Consider the following 22,816-nt stretch of genomic DNA (forward strand, 5'->3'; position numbering starts at 1 on the left):
TACGAAAGATTAAAAAACCTAGCTAAGAAAATATTATTAATAAAATCAGACTTACACCTACGAAAGGTTAAGAAACCTAGCTAAGAAAATGTTATTAATAAAATCAGATGTATTTTAAACTCGGATGTTCATATTTCTGAAAACTAAAACCCAACTTTATTAAACAAAAATATGCAAAAATGTACCAAATTATTAGAAGAAGGTTAGGAAATCTAGCTCATTAAAGTCTAAAATAGCAAACTAGACATCCCAATTCATGAGTTTCATGCAACTCACATCTACGAAAGGTTAAGAAACCTATTACTGAAAATTGAAATCCCAACTTTATTAGAAAATCAAATATTGTTAATAAAACCAGACATACACCTACGAAAGGTTTGGAAATCTAGCTTAGAAAAGTCCAAAATAGCATACTAGACATCCCAAGTCATGAATTTCATGCAACATACATCTATGAAAGGTTAAGAAACCTAGATAAGAAAATGTTATTAATAAAATCAGATGTATTTTAAACTGGGATGTTCATATTTCTGAAAACTAAAACTCAACTTTATTAAAAAAAATGTGCAAAAATCTATCAAATTATTAAAAGAAATTAAATATTATTAATAAAATCAGATGTATTTTAAACATGGATGTTCCTATTTCTGAAAATTAACACCCAACTTGATTAGAAAATCAAATATTAATAAAACCAGACATACACCTACGAATGGTTAGGAAATCTAGCTCAGCAAAGTCCAAAATAGCAAACTAGACATCCCGAGTCATGAGTTTTATTGCAACACATATACTACGAAAGGTTTAGAAACCTAGCGAAGAAAATGTTATTAATAAAATCAGATGTATTTTAAATTGGGATGTTCATATTTTTTGGAAAATAAAACCCAACTTTATTAAAAAAATATGCAAAAATGTACCCAATTATTAAAAGGAAATCAAATGTTAATAAAATCAGATGTATTTTGAACATGGATATTCTTATTTCTGAAAACTAAAACCCTATTTTATTAGAAAATCAAATATTATTAATAAAACCAGACATACACCTACGAAAGGTGAAGAAACCTAGCTAAGAAAATGTTATTAATAACATCAGACATACACCTTCGAAAGGTTAAGAAACCTAGCTTAGGAAAGTCCAAAATAGCAAACTAACCATCCCAAGTCATGAGTTCATGCAACACACATCTATGAAAGGTTAAGAAACCTAGATAAGAAAATGTTATTAATAAAATCAGATGTATTTTAAACTGGGATGTTCATATTTCTGAAAACTAAAACTCAACTTTATTAAAAAAAATATGCAAAAATGTATCAAATTATTAAAAGAAATTAAATATTATTAATAAAATCAGATGTATTTTAAACGTTGATGTTCCTATTTCTGAAAATTAACACCCAACTTGATTAGAAAATCAAATATTAATAAAACCAGACATACACCTACGAAAGGTTAGGAAATCTAGCTCAGCAAAGTCCAAAATAGCAAACTAGACATCCCGAGTCATGAGTTTTATTGCAACACATATACTACGAAAGGTTAAGAAACCTAGCTAAGAAAATGTTATTAATAAAATCAGATGTATTTTAAATTGGGATGTTCATATTTTTTGGAAAATAAAACCCAACTTTATTAAAAAAATATGCAAAAATGTACCCAATTATTAAAAGGAAATCAAATGTTAATAAAATCAGATGTATTTTGAACATGGATATTCTTATTTCTGAAAACTAAAACCCTATTTTATTAGAAAATCAAATATTATTAATAAAACCAGACATACACCTACGAAAGGTGAAGAAACCTAGCTAAGAAAATGTTATTAATAACATCAGACATACACCTTCGAAAGGTTAAGAAACCTAGCTTAGGAAAGTCCAAAATAGCAAACTAACCATCCCAAGTCATGAGTACATGCAACACACATCTACGAAAGGTTAAGAAACCTAGCTAAGAAAATGTTATTAATAAAATCAGTATTTTTAAACTGGGATGTTCATATTTCTGAAAACTAAAACTCAACTTTATTAAAAAAATATGCAAAAATGTACCCAATTATTAAAGAAAAACAATATTATTTATAAAATTAGATGTATTTTAAATATGGGTGCTCTTTTTCTGAAAATTAAAACTCAGCTTGATTAGAAAATAAAATATCATTAATAAAACTAGACATACGCCTACGAATGGTTAGGAAATCTAGCTCAGAAAAGTCCAAAATAGCAAACTAGACATCCCAAATCATGAGTTTCACGCAACACACGTCTACGAAAGGTTAAGAAACCTAGCTGAGAAAATTTTATTAATAAAATCAGATGTATTTTAAACTGGGATGTTCATATTTCTGAAAACTAAAACCCAACTTTATTAAAAAAATAAGGAAAAATGTACATAATTAAAGGAAATCAAATATTAATAAAATCAGATAAGTTTGAAACATGGATGTTCATATTTCTGAAAATTAAATCCTAACTTGATTAGAAAATCAAATATTATTAATAAAACCATCCCAAATCACGAGTCTCATGCAAGACACATCTACGAAAGGTTAAGAAACCTAGCTAAAAAACTGTTATTAATAAAATCAGATGTATTTTAAACTGGGATTTTCATATCTCTGAAAACTAAAACCCACTTTATTAAAAATATGCAAAAATGTATTATTAAAAGGAAATTAAATATTATTAATAAAATCAGATGTATTTTAAACTGGGATGTTGATATTTCTGAAAACTAAAACCCAAACTTTATTAAAAAATATACAAAAATGTACCCAATTATTAAAGGAAATCAAATATTATTAATAAATCAGATACATTTTAACATGGATGTTCATATTTCCGAAAATTAAGACCCAACTTAATCAGAAAATCAAATATTATTAATAAAACCAGACATACCCCTACGAAAGGTTAAGAAACCTTGCTAAGAAAATGTCATTAGTAAAATTAAACATGCACCTACAAAAGGTTAAGAAACATGGCAAAGAAAATGCTATGAATAAAATCAGATGTATTTTAAACCGGCATGTTCATATTTCTGAAAACTAAAAACCCAACTTTATTAAAAAAATGCAAAAATGTACTCAATTATTAAAAAAATCAAATTAATGTCCTTGGTAAAAGCCTGGACGAGATTTAATGTCCTTCGTAAAAGCCTGGGAAGGAGATTTAATGTCCTTGGTAAAAAGCCTGGACGAGATTTAATGTCCTTGGTAAAAGTCTTTACGAGATTTAATGTCATTGGTAAAAGCCAGGACGAGATTTAATGTCATTGGTAAAAGTCTCGACGAGATTTAATGTCCTTGGTAAAACCCTGGACGACATTTAATGTCCTTGGTAAAATCCTGGGAAGGAGATTTAATGTCCTTGGTAAAAGCCTGGGAGATTTAATGTCCTTGGTAAAATCCTGGATGAGATTTAATGTCCTTGTAAAAGCCTGGGAAGAAGATTTTATGTCCTTGGCAAAAGCCTGGACGAGATTTATTGTCCCTGGTAAAAGTCTGGTCGAGATTTAATGTCCTTGGTAAAAGCCTGGTCGAGATTTAATGTCCTTGGTAAAAGCCAGGACGAGATTTAATTTCCTTGGTAAAAGTCTGGACGAGATTTAATGTCCTTGGTAAAAGCCTGGATGAGATTTAGCGTCCTTGGTAAAAGCCTGGGAAGGAGATTTAATGTCCTTGGTAAAAGCCTGGACGAGATTTAATGTCCTTGGTAAAAGCCTGGACGAGATTTAATGTCCTTGGTAAAAGCCTGGACGAGATTTAATGTCGTTGTTAAAAGCCTGGACGAGATTTGATGTCCTTGGTAAAAGCATGGACGAGATTTAATGTCATTGGTAAAAGTCTCAAATTATATCTTGGATAGGTCCGGGTGTGATTTGAAAAACAGCCAGAAATTTTAAAAAATAGAGAGTAATTATATTTATTTTAAGTTTAAACTTGTTCCCTGTTTTAGCTGAAAAACCGTTTCTGTTTGTTAATTCCTGTGTCTCAAGCGCGCAAAAAAAAGTTAAAAAATGAGGGGGGGCAAAAGTTGGGGGAAGGGGGGCCTTGGAGGTTGGGGTAGGGGACCTTACAACACTGTTCAAATGCTACTTGTGTATTATACAGAACACAGTCAAGAACCGCCCAAATAAAAATTAATATATGTCTCTTAATAGACTTAGTATTCCCTGAGATGCCTTACCTTTTTCGTTTCTACTTCTTCCAAATTTATCATGTCTCATGGAGAAATTGTGTCAATCAGATATCTTGTCCCGTCTGTATTTGCAACTCTCTGATAAGAATGTTCCAATAATGATATTTCCATATCTGGTGATGTCGCCTTGTTATCCCAATATTTCTAACCGGTGATTGACAGCTGTCATCTTGTAAGTTTAGAAATGGTTACACCTGTAATCTTGTACTGTCAGTATTCTACCTCATTGTAGGTCAATGATCTTGTACTGATCGTGTAGCAAGGCCCCCCTCCTACTAATATACGTGCTAAAAATATATTAATATAGAAGTTCGTTACGTAAGTCAATTCGTAAGTTACGTATATTTATTACTAATAAATACATCCGTAAATAAAATTAAACAACTTTCGAGAAACTCATTTAACCAAATAAAAGTAAAATTAATATGGAAATTTTGTTTTAATTATTCATGTACGGTGAACCAAAATCAAAACCTGCATTAATTTAAAAACGTTCAGAAATTAAATAAAAAACAAGTTTTTTTTTAACTGAAAGTAAGGAGTGACATTAAAACTTAAAACCACAGTTTATATAATTATCCAGTAAGCTTATCGCAGATCATTTCTGGTCTTCGTTCTCGGTGCGAACAAAAAGCTCCTCCCCCTTCTTTCTGCATTAGCGGGTTAGTCTGTTTCCGATTGTATCCAACAAAGTGCATTATTCGTAATAGCGGGTTTCCACTTGTTTCCGATTAGATCACAGTCTGACTTGTCTACCCGTGAAAAGATCTGATGCCGCCTTTGTTTCTATCTGCAAATACGTTCTCTGGAGCACTCGCACCTTGGTCCGGGTTTTTATAATGGGTGAGATAGGGAAAGATCGTACTGGATAATTATATAAACTGTGCTTAAAACGAACAGAAACTATTACGTATATGAAAGGGACTGTTTCCTCCTTAACGCCTCGCTCTTTGCGCTAAAGTTTGACTTTCTCACAACTCTATTTTTTTAAATAATAAAAAACTTCAGCGTAAAGAGCGAGGAATTGAGGAGGAGACAGCCCCTTTCATCTACGGAATTATTTTTTGTTCGTTTTAAGTTTTAACGTCGCTCCTAACTTTCAGTTAATTATAGTCAAGATCGATGTGGGTATAATGTATTATTTTTTTCTTTAGACCAGGGCACTTCGTATCGAAGGAGTCGTCGTAGGAACTTCGAAAAGGGCTCATGCGATTGAAAATAGAAAGGGCTAATCCGTTTTTTAATAGTCAAAAGTTATTGGAGGGCAACTAGCCCCCCTTCCCATGCCCATCCTGCTATTTGCTCATTATGTTTAAAAATTAAACGTTTCCTTGAGATTAAATCAAAATGCACTGTATTAATGCTAATTTCCAAAAAGGCATCTCAGCATTATACCAAGAACGACAGAGGGTATTATGTTCTAACTTTCGGGGCTACTTCTGATCTTAAAATTTAACCAAATCAAAATAGCGTAAGTGTATCCAAGCTATCAAAGAAAGTAAACGGATTTTTTTTTTGCGAATTGTATCAAGTTTTCTATTTCAGGTCAACTAGAGGAGGTATGAAACTAAATTAAACACTACTATTTGTGTCCAGATTTTTAAAAGGGTGTATGTTGTTAAAAATTGTTGAAAATTTTTCTCCAGTATACAAATAGCAGGCCAAACTATAAAGTCTTAAAAAAAACGAAAACATCTAAAATATTACTTTTTTTCCCTGAAAAGACTGTGTCAATATAAAACGAACAGAAATTAATTAAAAAAAAACTTTTCCACAAAAAAGTTTTTCAAAGAAAAGTAAAGAACTCCATTAAACCAAAAATGAGCAGAAATAAAATCGAATAATCTACCAAACATAGAACTCCACAAATCACCATCAATAAATAAATGAAACCCAAAACGAACAGAAATTACAATAAATAACCGAGTCAAACTCAAATCGAAGAGAAATTAACATGAGTAGGGCCCAAGGCCAGAACATAATTTGCACTTTCCTGAAAAAAATACAAATGAATGTGCATTGTCAGTTTGATATACATATACTGATATTTAGTAATCAAAATGTTGATATTATTTTATCTATTAAAGTTATACAGGTAAAAACATTTATATTTTTTCAGTTAAGTGCAAATTATGTTCTGGCCTTTGGAAGGCATAGGGGGTTTTGAGCCCTACTCATGTTAATTTCTGCTCGTTTTGAGTTTGACCCGGTTATTTATTGTAATTTCTGTTCGTTTTGGGTTTCATTTATATATCGATGCTGATTTATGGTAGTTTCACGCTTGGTAGATTATTTGATTTTATTTCTGCTCATTTTTGGTTTCATGGAGTTCTTTATTTTCTTTGAAAAACTTATTTTGTGGAAAAAGTTTTTAATTAATTTAGCACAAAAAAACAAGTTTTTTCAACTGAAAGTAAGGAGCACCATTAAAACTTAAAACAAACAGAATTTATTCTGTATATAAGGTGGGAGGGCTGTTCCTTTCTCAACCCTTGCTCTTTAACATTAGAATTTGACTTTTTGTCACAATTCTTTAAAAGACTGCTCAGACACAAGGCCCATTGAATTAGAACAAGAAGTATTTTTAAAGAACTTCAAGAGTTTAGTCTAAAGAGTGAGAGTTAAGGAGAAGACAGCCCCCCCTCATATACGGAATAATCTCCGTTCGTTTCATGTTTTAATGTTGGTCTTTACTTTCCGTTGAAAAAAAAGTTTTTTTTTATTGTGGTTGCAGCAGTAGCTGCAGCCTAGTAAAGGACACCTCAGTCAATAGGAGCCCAAAAATTAATTATTTTTAATACAAAAGTCGCTTGATCTTGGAACTTACTTTCAAATGAGCATTTAAACATTTCTCTATGATGTTTCAGTGCCCTGCTAACAGTGCAGAAAAAAGAGGATACATCTAATCAGTACAAAAAGTCCTTTCCCTTCTTTTTTAAGGGAGGAAGGGCTGTCATCTCTTTATTTCGAGTTTTTGATAAAGACAATTCCAATGGTTTTCGTTTTTTTCTGACAAAATTTTAGACTTTTTTCATATTCCTTTAAAATTGTTTTCAAAACAACTTTTTACTATTACGATTAATCGAAATAATGGTTAACATTCCTGAACCAGCTACAAATGGAGATTTTTTCACACTAGACAGTTTTTACAAAAAAACTGTCGTATTTTTAGACTTTGTTTACTGTGGGCTAGAGTTTGTTCTTACTAGCTTTCAGCTATCACTGTGAAAGTAAATGAAACTAGTATGCTATGAGGGAATCAAACTTAGTATTTAAGATAAATTGGAATCAAATTATGTTCAGTTTCTTTAAATTTCCTGTTTATAAGTTTTAATTTCAAGCTTAGAAATGTCAATGCATGGTCAGAATTTTAACAAGTGGATTTTGCCACTTTTTTTTAATTTCCAAGGAAGGATTTTGGATGATTTTAGGCCAGCCATGTCCAGATACGTCTCTTAAGTATAGGTGTATACAGGTCTGTGTGGAGGAGATCATATGACTTCTTTTGGAAGTTGACCATTTTCTGCAATGAACCAAATTTTAGATCATAGTATGATGTAATGGCTGCAGGGTGATTTGTGTTCTTTGAAACTGTAATGAGTATTTCAAGAATTTAATTGGTGCGTTTTTTTGTTGCAAGTTCCATGGTTTCATGGTAAACAGTGTATAAGATCACTATCTAATAATATTATTGTATTGCAGAATAGTCCCATTGATTGTCAAGGACCCTCTCATAATCTACAAAAATGGCCACTGGTTTTGATTTCGCTGACGTCATGTCACTGTCCATCCCTGAAGAAATGAGAGCTGATGATGAATTTGGTGATATTAGAAATAATGCGAGGGCTGTGAAGAATAAGTTTTCATCATTTTTGCTTGAATTTCATGAAGGAAACTTCATTTATAAATACAGGTATTTATGGTTTTATTTACTAAGCTTTAGAATTCTTCTGTTTACTTAGACTTATGTTCCCCATACCGGATGGCGCATAAGGTGACAACGGCATCTCAGTTCAATTTGCTTGGTTATTTGACGAAATTATCGTCATCCGATTTAACCATCTGATTAACCTGTCATCCGATGAAAGTAGTCAAATCCTTCAACACTTAACACATAGTTGAGTGTTGAACACTTTGTGTAGAAACTGTCATGCAAGTTTTGCCTGGCATGTGGAGAGAGAGATTATATTGCAGTATTTGAACCGTTTTGAAATCAAGTTGGTTAGGTCTGACTTGACTTAGGTCCCATCTAGCCTTTGTGGCTGTATTAGGGCTTCTTCTTTTCCAAATTTTTGATGAATCTGGTGACGATATTTTGCTTGGTCTGACGCTAGTTGGAGTGGCTGGTGGACGCTGTAGGTCTAGTAGAAGTTATCAATCCGTCTCTTGCAAGGTCAGCCTTGGGGGCGTGTGCCGTGTACTCGTCCTTTAAAGGTGGTTTTTTAGAGGTATTTGGCTGACATTTGTTGAGTGTGACCAAGTCCATGATGGTGCAAGAACAACGGAGGAGTTTTGTGGAGGTTTTCATTTGATGCTCGGTCTGCGTAGGTGATCCCTACTATATGGCGGAGGCACTTGGTTTCAACTGCGGAGATTCTTTATTCATCGTTGGCCCTTATTGTCCAGGTTTCACTTGACTATAAAGCAATTGGGATTATTAGCTGGTTAAATAGTTGGACTTTTAAAGATGTTAAGAATGCCTTGCTTTTTAAGATTGGTTATAGGCCCTTGAAGCGGCAGCCGGCTGAGGCAAATCTTCGCCTGTTCGATTTTGAATGATCATTGTTAGGAGTTGTGAGACTGCCTAGGTAGGCAAAGAACTCGAAATTTTAAACTGACTCTTTATTGACTGTTATCTCAGCAGGTTTTGACGAAGGAGCTCAAGATACCTGCATGATCTTGGTTTTAATTATTTTTACCATCGCCCCAAAGACTGACACTAGTTCGTCATTTTCTCCTTGAAGAAGATATTCTAGACCACCAAGTTTCACAATAGCGTCTACATATGCCATTTCGTCAATTTGTTACCCGCTAATCACTGTTCTGTCAACAGTTCAATCACTACAATCACTGGGCCGGTAAAATTGTGCGATGCTTGCTTTAGGGTAGTGAAATAGGATTTTAACACAAGGATTAGTGGTGTAAAATATTTTTGCATCAGCGGTGTAACTATGGTGCTATGTTCCTATATGGGAACGTTGGGCGTTAATGTTGTCCTTGGAACTGAAGGACATATATCGATATATATCTTTTCTCACGTTTAAGAAAAGTTAGTGTAAAAGATAAATTAAAGCTAGGCATGGAATTGCTTGTAATACCATTGCAAATGAAGTTTGACACTGCACTCTAGCCTTGCATTTTTTTTTGTATATTTGCCGTCGATCCTACTTCCCTGCTATCACCACTACACAAGTAGTTGATTTCTTAGGGCAGATGTGTGGAGACCCTAAGCTCTCACCATGGCCAGGACTGTAGGTTTAGTCCCGGGGAACAAAACCGTGCTTTCCCTGGTGAAGCGGTTGTATAGGGTCGTAGTTTGTTGCTAAACAAGCAGCTGTGCATCTTTACACTTGACTGCTTTGTATCTAAATTGATTTGGTTTTTCTTGGATAATAAATATTTTGCAGCTTTGACGACCAAAGAAAGGTGCCATTTGTACATCCACTGACAGATTTTTGACAGAACGTCCTGTATTGCTGAAGTTTAGTGTTCATGACATTTACAAGTAGCCCTGTTTTAACCATTGTATCGCTTTCCTGGAGCCCATTATTATTTGCAAAGTGTAGGTTTTACTTTATCTTCAGAAATCTAATGCGGCTCATGTCTTGTCCAACTATAGGGATCACTTGGTCGTCTGACCGGGAACAGCACATTCTTTCACTGAGAAGGTGATGATGTCTTAATAGTAGCACAATTCCAAAAAAAATCCTCTTCAAAGCTCAATGTGAAGCTGATGTTACCATTCTGAGAAGCATATCGTGTTGTTTCCATATGTATATAGCACGAATAGTTTCTTCCAAGAACTGAAAGTTCTTTTGAAGGTTCAGATTTTTTAGATACGGGATTTTAAGACTGTCCTTACGATACTGTTGGGGCTGTTTTCTTACGACGAAATATATGGAAAATCTTGGGGTTTTTAATCTTCGAAAGATCTTTTCTGGGCACGGACGTCGTAAGTTTTATTACTTTTTTCTTAGCCAAGGAATCTTTGGTCTTAAAATTGCACTCAGTCTGTTACCTTCTATTGTTTTGCAATAAACAGTAGCTTTGAATCTACATGAAAATTAAGAACTCTACATGAAAATTAAGAACTCAGTGAAAATTTTAGCTTTAAGAAAAAAAAGTTGTGGTTGTTTAAGATTTTGATTTAGCTTGCTTGTTTCCAGTGATGGTTGTTGAGAACTGGAAAAGCATTGAACAAAAACCAATTCAAGGGATATACTAAGTAATGTTTGTATTGGATACCCTGTATTTCAAGTTTTGTTGTTATATTGAACATAATAGCCGGAAAAAATGCATAGTGTTGCAATTACTGTGGCAGTACTTATCATGAGAAGTCTGTAAGATTTTGTATTGTTAATGTATAAAGCACTAGTTCCTGTATTTATTTTTTGCTATCCTTTTGTGAGGTAGGTTGTTTTGCTGCAAATGACAGAAGTGACTCATTTTAACTTTGTAGCAGCGTTAATGCATACGTTACATGGCAAAAGTCTCCAATTCGAATTAACAAGGTTGAGGGCGAAGGCCGAGACTGAGTCCGTTGATTTTTGAATTATAATCAAGTTGCATTCAAGCCATGGCTAGTTGGAGAAAAAGTTAATACAGATAGTCTGAGTGAGAGGCAAAGCTGGCATAAGCCTTTTTCAGGATTGTACAAAAATGATGTTATTTTCACCTATTTATTTTTTTTAAATTAATTTTTCTTGCAGTTTTCTATTCAAACTACGTTTTTCATTTAAATTTAGTCAAGGATATGATATTTTGTATTTTGTAAGCAACGCAAATAGTCTTTAACCGGACGATGTTTTGGTACTTAAGCCCCTCTCCCCATATTAGCAAATTTTAACTTTTATAGAAGCATTAATGCATGTGTTACATGACCAAAAATCTTCCAATTCAATATATTTTCTTGCCGTTTTTGTTTAAACTACGTTTTTCATTTTGATTTGTTCAAGGATCTGATGTTTTCGTATTAAAAAAAGTAACAATTTGCTTTTGTTCTGTTTAACATATATTTCTATTTTTGCTCAGGGACATGCTCAGACGTCACTATAACTTGAGACAGTACTTTATAGAAGTTTCAATGGAAGATATTCAGAGTTATGATGAAGATTTGGCTGATAAACTTCGTAAACAACCCACTGAGTATATTGCATTGGTAATGTATTTGGAATTTATTAATATTTGTTTCAGATACATAAAGAGCCGAACAAGTAGCCAGAATTGAAGTTAGGTATCACACTGGCCAAACGAAAAGCTGGTTGTCCCCGTTTGGGGTGGGAGGATGTCGTCAGGAAAGATTTAAGGGAAAGGCAACTTCCTGGGAGGGTATAAAGAGGGAGGCTTTAAACAGACTGGAATGGAGGAGGAGCGTGCGTAGCTCAGTCTTGTAGCTCTCAGTCTATATGATTTAATTATGATGAACAATTTTCTTTTCTTAAAATTTTTAAAGAGGGAAAGGAGGTCATGTTAAAATCCCCCGGAAATTGGGACTTATACAGTATATGAATTTTGATTCAATATAATAAATAAAGAAGGTATTGTTCGTGGTTTTACCCTTTTGAAACTGGAATTCTATACTAAAATAGTAACTAAAGAAGGTATTGTTCATGGTCTTACCCTTTCTAAAATAGAATTCTGGCTTCTGTCAAGCAGCCAGAATTCTAAAATTTCTGAAAAAAAAAATTTCTTTACTGAACAAAATACAAGTGAATGTGCATTGTCAGTATAATATACATATGCTGATATTTATTTCTTTAAATGTAAATAATATTTGATTTATTAAAGCTATAAAAGTGAAAACATTAATTTTTTTTTTCAGTGAAGTGCAAATTATGTTCTGGCCTTGGGAAGGTATAGGGGTTTTGAGCCCTACTCATCTTAGTTTCTGCTCGTTTTGAGTTTGACTCTGTTATTTATTGTAATTTCTGTTTGTTTTGGGTTTCGTTTATTTATTGATGCGGATTTGTGGTAGTTTTATGCTTGGTAGATTACTTGATCCTATTTTCTTGATCCTATAGTCTTTTTTCAGGGAAAAAGAATATAATAGTTTAAGTCTTTTCTGTTTACTTTAAGAATTTATAGTTTGGTCGGCTATTTATATACTGGAGAAACTTTTCCAACATTTTTTTAATGACATACTCTCTTTTAAAAATCTGACACAAATAGTAGTGTTTGATTTACTTTTATACCTCCTCTAGTTGACCTGAAAAATAAAACTTAATATCATTCACAAAAAATTCTACATGTGCTCTTTGACAGCTTGGATTCACTTACACTCTTTTGATTTAGTTAAGTTTTAAGAGCAGTGGTAGAAATAGAAGTAGCCCCGAAACTTTAAACGTAATACCCTTAGTCGTTCTTGGGATATTGCTGAAATGTCTTATTGGCAACCAGCATATACACAGTGCGTTTTGGTTTAATCTCAAGGCAACATTTAGTGTCTAAACATAATGGGCAATTTGCGTAACTGTGGGGGGTTGATCTACGCAATAGCCCTAGAGATACAGTTACAAGACTGTTTGGCTTTGCTTAACAAAATGGCAATCTTGAAATTTTGACTGAAAGTTTTTGGATAATTATGAGCTGAAGAGGAGGGCTGATTGCTCTCCTATCACTTTCGACTCTTAAAAAGGGTACTAGAACTTTGAATTTCCAGTCAAATCAACTCCTTTAAAATATCAATGATATTACTAGCTATGTTAGAACAGCACTGCCTAGGATATTGCTTATATGCCCTTTTAATACCTGCATGCATGTAGCTTTTTCGTTTAATTGAAACTCCCCCTAAACTTTTCAACTTAATGCCCGTCGTGTCATTAGTTACAGTAACCGTAAAAGTGGTATTAAAAGTATACACATAGTGTCTTCTGTTTAGTTCAAAATCCACCACGACTTACCCTAAAAGGTCTAACTTAACTATGTAAGCCGTTTTTGTGATATTGCTTTGTCAGCGTTTTGATAATCTACATGCTCATGGGTCGTTTTGGTTTAGTTCAACATCCGCCTATACGTTGCTTGAGGACGTCACCATAATATGCTTAGCTTTTGTAGTAGCAATAGTTGTCGTAGCAGTAGTAGCAATAGTTGTCGTAGCAGTAGTAGCATATGCACATAGCACATTTTATTCAACATCCCCTTCAACAGACGATGAAATTTTCAACTCAATTCCACCAATCGGTCCTGAAGTATTGCCAAGGCCGTATCCAGGGGGGGGGGGTTACCCGATTTGAACGCCCCCCCCCCTCGACATTTTTGACCGAGTCGAAAATTAGTCTAAAAAATACCTATAAAGACAAAACCATGGGTTGTTAGACCAAGTCCCCGGTAAAAAATCGGGTAACCCCCCCCCCCCCGAACAAAAATCCTGGATCCGCTCTTGAGCATTGTTGATACGTCCTCTTGACAACCTATGTGGGCATAGTGTATTTCGATTTATTTCAATACAGTTTCAATATTGCCCGAGATTTTCGCCTTAATACCCTTAGGCTCATTAGCAGTTGTAGTAGCACCAATAGTTATTGTAGTAGCAGTAGAAGTAGAGTTAATAGAAGTAGTCTTAGCTTTATTAGCAGTAGCATAGTAGCAGTAATAATAGTAGTAGCAGTAGTAGTAGTTGTAGGAGTAGAAGCACTAGTTTTAAGATGCAAATATTAAATATAACCACATATCTTTTGGGTAGTTCAACATCCCCCACAACAAGCCTTGTAAGTTTTAATTTCACACACGAAACTGTTCCTAAAATATCGTTGACGTGCCCTTTTGACAACCTGCACATAACACATGCGTTCCTCTAAGCCATCCGCTCAATTAACAAGCATTCACTCCCAAATACTCGTCTAAAACATTCATTTCGCTTCTAAGACAGCTCTTCACACTCGGATACAAAATGAAGTAAGTTCTCATTCAGACGTCCACACATAGGGCAAAAATAGGGGCTAGCCGCCAGCCTAAGCTTTCCCAAAAGTTTCCTTCTCTCACCTAAATCCAAACCATCCCCTCTTACCAAAAACCAATTTTTCAAATCCTCTCTATTCAACTCTAAATTTAAAATAAACCTCCCCCCAACAGTCTTTAGCTTGGGAGTAAAATCTCAGAGACATACATTGGTCCTTATGAGCTCGCCACTCTTGGAGTTCTTGGTCATTTAGGGTTCGCTGGACTTCCTTCCATACTGACACGCTTTCACCCATTGGGCCTTTTCTTTCATTCCACATCTCTGAAAGGCCACAAAGTTTCCGTATTTTCTTGACCTGATTGGGCCACAAATCATGTCTACCTTCCTTCAAGCTGTCCAAATAAGCTGACTTAAGAAGCCGAACTCTAGGTAGCCTAATTATTTTCTCCCAGAATTTCACCATTGTAACCAATCTAATACTCCATAAAGTGAAAAGTCTCTCCTTTCACCACAACTGAACTAAATGAATCTTTCAAGCCTAAAATTCTCTTAAAATATCTTAGCTGAACTACTTCTAGCTTAGCTGCTTTAGCAAAACCCCAAATACCTCAGAACCCTAAATTAATTCTCAAAAGGATATTTATTAGCCTATTACCCTTTAAATTACAATCTTATACATGCCTAGACATCCCCCTTAATGCACTATACTTAACACCCAAATAAACAAATTCTTCTTTAACCTCTAACATCGTTCCTCCAAAAATAAAATGAACCTCGGAATCTAACTCCCCTTTGCTCCTAAATACTAGTACTGCTGACTTCTTAGCCTTCAACTCTAAATCCCTCTTTTCTAAATAGTTTTTCATCATATCTTATTGATTCTAAGGATTATCTCTACTATCCACCATTAGAGCTGTGTCATCCACCAATAACATGCAGGATAGCCTATACCAGTCCGAAGATACATAAGGGGCTCCATTACTTTTAATAAAACTATCTAAATCATTAACAAACAAGGAGAAAAGCTTAGGAGATAAAGAACATCCTTGTTTCACACCCACACGAACCGGTCTAGAAAAATTTCCCATAACCTTCACAACAAATTTCACCCTCCGATACATATCTTCTACTATTGCTACAAAACAAGACGGCAAGCCTATTTCTAAAAAACTTACAATTAACAACCTCCTATTTACCGAGTCAAAAGCGCTTTTCAGGTCTAAAAAGGCTACGAATAGCTAACCATTTTTTCCTCGATAGCATATTTCCTTCTCAGTTTATCCAAAGTAAAAATATGGTCAACAGTGCTGAATGTCGATCTGAATCCCGCTTGAATTGGGATAAATTATTGTTTCTTTTCTAACCAGTCACTTAGCCTACATTTAAGAGCCATGCAAAACAATTTACTTACCACATTTCCCATAAAGATAGACCTGAAGTTTTCATGTAACATCCTATTACCTTTCTTAAAAAGAGGCACTGCTGCTGAAGTGTCCTAAGAGCGAGACCAACAAGCTTTCTCCACTGCAAATGAGAAACCTGCAGCCAACATGGGTATTAAAGTTGCCCTTCCTAACCTCAGGGCCTTTGTAGATATACCATCTGTTCCTGGACGCGAATTACCAATCAACTTTTTCAACTGATTCCAAATTTCTTGTTGAGATACAGGTCTAACTAAATCGTAATCATTCTGTCTTAAAGGATATCTTACCGTCCCCAGACCTAACTCTATCCTTTGAACCATTCGACTCATTCGCCCTGACATATTCTGACTCCGTATTTTCAAAATAATCTGGCCACGTCTCAGCTGGTGGGACATCTCCTTTTATTCCCGAGCCCTGGATTGAACATTTAACTACCGACCAAAACTCTCTAGGGTTATTCACACCACAAGCTCTCTTAATTTCCTCATTAATCTTCATGCCTCTCTCTCTTTTTAACTCTTTTATCCCTATTATAATCTGACCTTAATTTTCTGTATTCAGCTAGCCTGCGCAAATTCGCTTCCTGATCCAATGGGTCTGTTGCTTTAAGTAGGCTGAAAACCCTAATTACCTCTTCCTTTTTCTGCCTACATTCCTCATCGAAAAAAACCTCATCTTTTCTGGCCGGATGTTTCCTATCCTGAGATAAAGGCTTGATGCTATCATAAATTTTATATGTAATTACCGAAACAGCTCACTTTCCTCACTTTCTAGTTCCATCTTAACCAATTCTTCTTTCTCCTTGGCTATCCAAACTGGTTTACGGATCCTTTCCTCACACTTAGACCTTTCATTTACCCTTTCAGACCGTCGAATATCAGCTTAACAGCTTAATACTACGCTCTCAGCTTATTACTACTGGCAAATGGTCAGATCCGACCAACTCTAGAACCCTAAGGACCACCGCCCGGGACCAGAGAGATAAACTACATAAAATATAATAAATTAAACTCGGGCTAAACCCACAATAACACGTAACATCACCCTTACCGAAATATCCCAACCTTCCTTTCAAAATTATTAACCCTTCCTTTTTACAAAAATTTATTAAATTCCATCCCCATCTATGTATTTTCCGAGACCTATCCCTACTTTTTCTAATAGGGAAAACATACATTCATTCTCTAAAAAAAAATATTCTGACCTGGTTCATTTACAAGGGGTTAACCAACCTGCAACTCGTCCTCTTCACTAGTATATGCATTGAAGTCCCATAGAAAAACAAAATTACGGCAAGGGTACATTCTTTTATACATCTGTGTTTCATTTTCAATCAATTCCCATGCATCTTTTGCGGCTGTAAGGACTAGTATTCGGAAATCAAACAAACAACACACACAAGAAGGTGAACGTTTTCAACTTAATAATAGCCATAATAAATTTTCAGACTCACTTTCTAGCCTACGAAATAAATTAAATACACCCTTCCTTACAAGCGCCGAAGCTCCTCCATAATATCTACCATTTGCCGAAACCTTTCTCCTACGCTCAAAGACATCGAAATCTTCACAAGACAAAAAATGATGTAGAGAATTCCACGTCTCAACAAGGCAAGCAACATCTTAACGTTCACAACCGGCTGATGCACTTGACTAATAGATTTTCTAACCTTTCCCTACTATAACCTTGCAAATTCCAAACTATGTTAGTTGTGTTATGTGTTCTTTGGACTATTTTAAACAAATTGGCCATCGCACAATTTCAATCAGATGCGTTTGGCGTAAAAAGAGGAAGTTGGGGGGGGAGGGGGCTAATTGTCCTCCATCATTTTTCACTCTTAAAAGGGAATAAGAACGGCCAATTTTCAACCAAATGAGCCATCTCTAAAGTTTATACAATCATCCCTTCCATAAAAACCTTAAATGCCCAGGGGCATAACTTACAACCCTCGTCCCCAGGCTTTGTTGTATGTTGAAGGCCTTGTTGTATGATCTGTGAACTATTTTGAAGAAAACGACTGTCTGAAAATTTCTATTGGATACATCCCGGGGAAACATGACGTGTGCGGGGGGGGGGGGCAGCGCTCTGATCACTTTGACTCTTAAAACGGGCACTAAAACTTCCGACTTCCAATCAAATGAGCTCCATCCGTTCCAGAGTTTATACGACCACTCGTTCCATAAAAAACTTTATATGCCCCGGGGCATAACTTACAGCCCTTGTCTTTGGGCTCTGGGGGGTTCTGTCCACCCTAAATGAGATATAAGCTATGAGATATACATTTATTAAAAAAGAAAACAAACACTATTCGCCTTTTGCCTGCCAAGAAAAGCAATAAACTTGAAACGGCAAACGAGGTTATCAGTCTCAGCTTATTAAAACCACATTCATACCGAGCTACTCAACACACAAGAAAAAAAGACATTGTTATAGGCTATTTGGATTGTTGGTAGCAAATGACTATCTCACAATTTCAGTCGAATTTTTTTCGGGAAAAGAGGATGTCAGGAGGGGGGGGGTAGTTTTTCTCCATCATGTTTGTCTCTTAAAAGGATAGAAGTATACATTTCCAGTCAAAAAATCCTCTTCAAAAGTTAACACGACCACCCCTTCCATAAAACCCTTATATCCCCCTGGGGCATAACTTAGAGCCCTTACCCCCAGACTCTGGGGGATTGTATCAACCTCAAAGGCCTTGTTGTATTTTTCAACAAATGGTTATATAAAAATTTCTTTCGGATGCATTTGGGGAAAATACGAAGTGGGGGTAGGTGGCTGCCCTCCGATCACTTTGACTCTTGAAAAGGGAACTAGAACTTCTGATTTCCAATTCAATGAACCCCCTCCGAAGTTTAAACGACCACCTTCTCCCTAAAAACCTTATATGCCATTGGGGTATAACTTACAGCCTTTGCGCTAAGGGTTGTAGGGGGGTTATAATCCTCAAAGACATAATTTCTAGACCTATTAACTACGCTGAACAAAATGGCTATCTCAAAATTTTGATTGAATATGTTTTGGGATATTGGCGAGGGGGGACTGGTCGCCCTCCAGTCGCTTATGACTATTAAAAAGGGCATTAGCCCATTCAATTTGCAATCAAATGAGCTCCTTTTGAAGTTTATGCGACAACTCCTTCTATACGAAGTGCACTGATCTAAAGAAGCCCAAAAAAATAATAAATAATGCATTGTGCCCACATCCCTTTTTACTTAGACAGTGCTATTGCGCTGTCTATGATAATCTTACTAAATGAAAAATAATTCTATGCATGTATGTATATTTATTTATTTACCTGTACATTTTTTCTCCAAAACAGAACTATTTTTTTCTGAAAATTAATCAACAAAACTTTTTGCACAAAATAAGTTTTTTAAAAAAAGTAAAGAACTCCATTAAACACAAAAAGGAACAAAAATATAATCAAATAATCTACCTAGCATACAACTACCACAAACCAGTGTCAATAAATAAATGAAACCCAAAACAAACAGAAATTAAAATAAATCAATCTCAAGACGAACAGAAATTAATCTGAGTAGGGTTCTAAACCCTACACTTTTTAAAAGCCAGAATATAATTTGTACTTTACTGAAAAAAATTCAAATCAATTTACTGAAAAAAAAATGTGTAATGTCAGTTTAATATACGTATGCTTATATTTACTCCTTAAAATCTAAATTAATTTTTGTTTTCTTAAAGTTATAAGTGAAAACATTGAAAAGAATTTTTTTTTCAGTAAAAACAACCCTTGCCCTGAGGGCTCTGAGGGGTTGTCATTTTAAACGACCTAATTTCCAGAGCTTTTAACTACGTTGAACAAAATGAATATCTCAAAATTTTGATTGGATGTGTTTAAGGAAATGGTGGCCGTGAGAGGGGGGCTAGTTGCACTCCAATCGGTTTCTATTAGTAATAAGGGCACTAGTCCTTTCAGTTTTCAGTCGAGTGAGCCTTTTCTGAAGTTTTATAACAACACTTTGTATAATAACCTCATATGCCCTCAAGGCATAGATTATAGCCCTTGCCCTGACGGCTGTGGGGGGTTGTCATCCTCAAAGACATAATTTCTAAAAATTTCAACTACAATGAACAAAATAGCTATCTCAAAATTTTGATTCTATGTGTTTGGGAAAATAGTGGGCATGAAAGGGGGTTTAGTTGCCCCCTCTCACTATTAAAATCACTTTCGACTATTAAAAAAGGCACCAGCCCTTTCAATTCCCAATTGAATGAGCCCTTTTTGAAGTTTCTACAACAACGCTATCTATAAAAACCTTATATGCCCCCAGGGAATAACTTACAGCCCTTGCCCTGAGGGCTCTGGGGGGGGGGTGTTTATCATCCTCAAAGACTAAATTTCCAAAAATTAACTACTTTGAACAAAATGGCTATCTAAAAATTTTGATTGGAAGTGTTTGGGGAAAAGGTGGGCGTTAGAGGGGGGTTAGTTGCCCTCCAATCACTTTCGACTATTAAAAAGGGCACCAGCCCTTTGAATTTCCAATAGAATGAGCCCTTTTTCAAGTTTCTATGACAAAGATTTCAATAAAAAACCTTATATGCCTCCAGGGTATAACTTACAACCCTTGCCCTAAGGGCTGTGGGGGGAGTGTCCTCCACAAAAACATAATTTCAATCTGGAAATCAACTACTCTGAACAAAATGGCAATCTTAAATTTTTGATTGGATGTGTCTTGGGGAAATGGTGGGCTTGTAAGGGGTGTTAGTTGCCTTCCAATCACTTTCGACTATTAAAAAGGGCACAAGCCGCTCCAATTTCCAATCGAATGAGCCCTTTTCGAAGTTTCTACGACAACTCTTTCGATACGAAGTGCCCTGGTTTAAAACCAAAACCAAAAAAAAAAAAAAAATATACATTGTGCCAACATCGTTCTTTACTTAGCAGCGCTATTGCGCTGCCTATGATTGGTATAGTACCATTTTATGATGTGAAAAAACGATCTAGATTGATCAGGACTTAAGAAAATTTGTTTAGGTCCTTTATTTTGGAAAAAAATCCTTCATAATAAATTCGTTTAGGGGCTTAATTTTTGGGCGCTATAATAAATTTTGCTCAAGTTTAGAGTCTGTGCTAAATATTTTAAAAAGTGATTATTATATTTTATTATATTTTTTTTTTAAAGCGATAGATTATCGACAGTATAGAATAATTGTCGGTATAAATATGCAAAAAGTGTGCCGTATAAATTAAAATGAAATTTAAGTTGTTTTGTTTAGAGATTAAAAAACTGTTCTTTTCAAGAAAGAATTACTATAATTAATGATGCTAGTATTAATAAAATTATGTATAATTAAATGTTTTTATCGAATCATATAAATGGATTCTTTTGTTTATCTTTTTTCTCTTCCATAGCTCGAAGAAGCAACTAAAGAAGTGGCTGATGATATTACTCGTCCACGTCCGCTTGGCGAAGAAAATGTTGATGACATTCAGGTTATAATTAAATCAGAAGCTAATCCTGTTCCTATTAGAGACATTAAGGTAACTAAAATTAGTCATTAGACTGCCAACTTACCTTGCTACGCGCTTTACACTTGGACTAGGAAACTTTTCTTTGTATTACTTTAAAAAAATCCAAAATAACGCTAGTAGGATAGGCTGTTGTATTGCTAAAGGCCGGTTGCTGCCTCTAGAGAAGACATATGGTTTGATGTTGTCTCATTCTGATTTCCTACAAGTAGGCCTTTTCTCAACCATCTCCTTGGAGCTTTATCTCCTTCTGCTATCAATTGCCAAGAAACAAAGTATGTTTGTCGTAAAACAAACTCAGTGACATTTTACCTAGTCAGATAAATTGTCAGAGGACAGAGTTTTGAAGAACAGTTTTGTTAAGTCATGCAATCATGGCAGTAGCGGTAGCTGCAACTTAGTAAAGAACAAATCACAGCCCACAGCAGCCACAAATTTAAAAACCGCGTTCTAATAAAAACTGACTAGTGACAAAAATTGCCATTTGTAAATAATCCAGGAATGATAAATATTATCTTGATTAGTCTAAATAATAAAATGTTATTTCAAAATAAATTGATGGGAATTTTGAAAAATATCCTGGAATCTCTAAAAAATGGTGCCGGGTCGAAACAAAGTACACTGTTGGGATTGCTATGGCCTGAAACCTTATACAGGAAACCTACAATCCCCTGAATCGAACAACAATAAAAATTACTTTTTGCCTAAGTAGAACTCATGTGTCCACTTTTTTTCCTTTTTTCTCCTCTGAAAAGACTCAAAGATCATTGGAAATCGATTGAAAAGATAACCCAAGAGGAAAATCCCACCAAGGTCATCAGTTGATAATTTTTAACGAAGACAAGTGTATATCCAGTACAGAAATGGAATTTGTCAAAGGGGTTCTAACTTGACTATTCTGGCGCTGTGGAGTATATGGTATTCAAGGATCATAAGCAACCCTTGTATTTTATTACTTTCTAGGATAGACTTATGTGGAAAAAATAGCAGCCTTTTTTTAGCTTTTTCCTTTTTTTACCTTTTTTTAGCATAGGTTTACAAAGACAAAACTATAGGTGCGATGAACAGGTTTTGGAAAGGGGCGTAGGACTTTTTAAGAAAGAAATGTGGCCCTTAAAGTCCGTTTTTAGTCTCAAATATTCTTATTTTTGCTTATTTTTATGGGTTTTGGGAAAACATCGAAGGAGGGAGTCTGTATATGTTGTTGGGGGAAACCTTTTATTCCATTGAGCTCAGGTATGATAAAAGAGTAATTAGATTTATACGACATTAAAGAAAAGTTAACAGGTAGAAATATAAACGGAGCCAAATGAATACCGAGTTAAAAAAGAATTACTCCGAGAACATTCATTGGAGCAAAAGGTTTTATTTCTTAGACATGTATTTGACCCGTTTGTGGTGGAAGGGAAAATCGTTTCCGCTTCCAAGTGTTTTTGTTTTCTGCAAGTCAAAGCTATATGTTATCAAAGATTTTGTGTTAAATTCGATTTTTTGATCGAAATGAATACGTGTGTCTCGGAGCCTATTTATCAGGGCGGCAAACATTAAAAAAAAGAGGTTTAGAGGTTTTCAAAGGCG

The 22,816-nt window shown here is 34.9% G+C and overlaps 1 protein-coding gene across 4 annotated transcripts in view; it reads left to right on the plus strand.

Moving 5' to 3' along the window:
• The window catches only part of Mcm5 (Minichromosome maintenance 5), a 253,686-nt gene that overhangs the window by 14,531 nt on the left and 216,339 nt on the right, over positions 1 to 22,816 (plus strand). For 3 of the 4 annotated variants that reach the window (XM_089092199.1, XM_089092201.1, XM_089092200.1), the window contains exons 2-4: positions 7,906 to 8,116; positions 11,455 to 11,581; positions 21,122 to 21,250. In XM_089092199.1, the coding sequence (XP_088948325.1) occupies positions 7,950 to 8,116; positions 11,455 to 11,581; positions 21,122 to 21,250 (423 nt within the window). In that variant the 5' untranslated portion in view covers positions 7,906 to 7,949. Of the gene's footprint in view, positions 1 to 4,249; positions 4,376 to 7,905; positions 8,117 to 11,454; positions 11,582 to 21,121; positions 21,251 to 22,816 lie in introns of those variants that run through there. The other variant, XM_089092202.1, reaches the window with a different exon arrangement.

This window comes from Artemia sp. Qi Xiang Cuo, chromosome 7 (genome assembly GCF_049724085.1).
Source record: "Artemia sp. Qi Xiang Cuo chromosome 7, ASM4972408v1, whole genome shotgun sequence".
NCBI lineage: Eukaryota > Metazoa > Arthropoda > Branchiopoda > Anostraca > Artemiidae > Artemia > Artemia sp. Qi Xiang Cuo.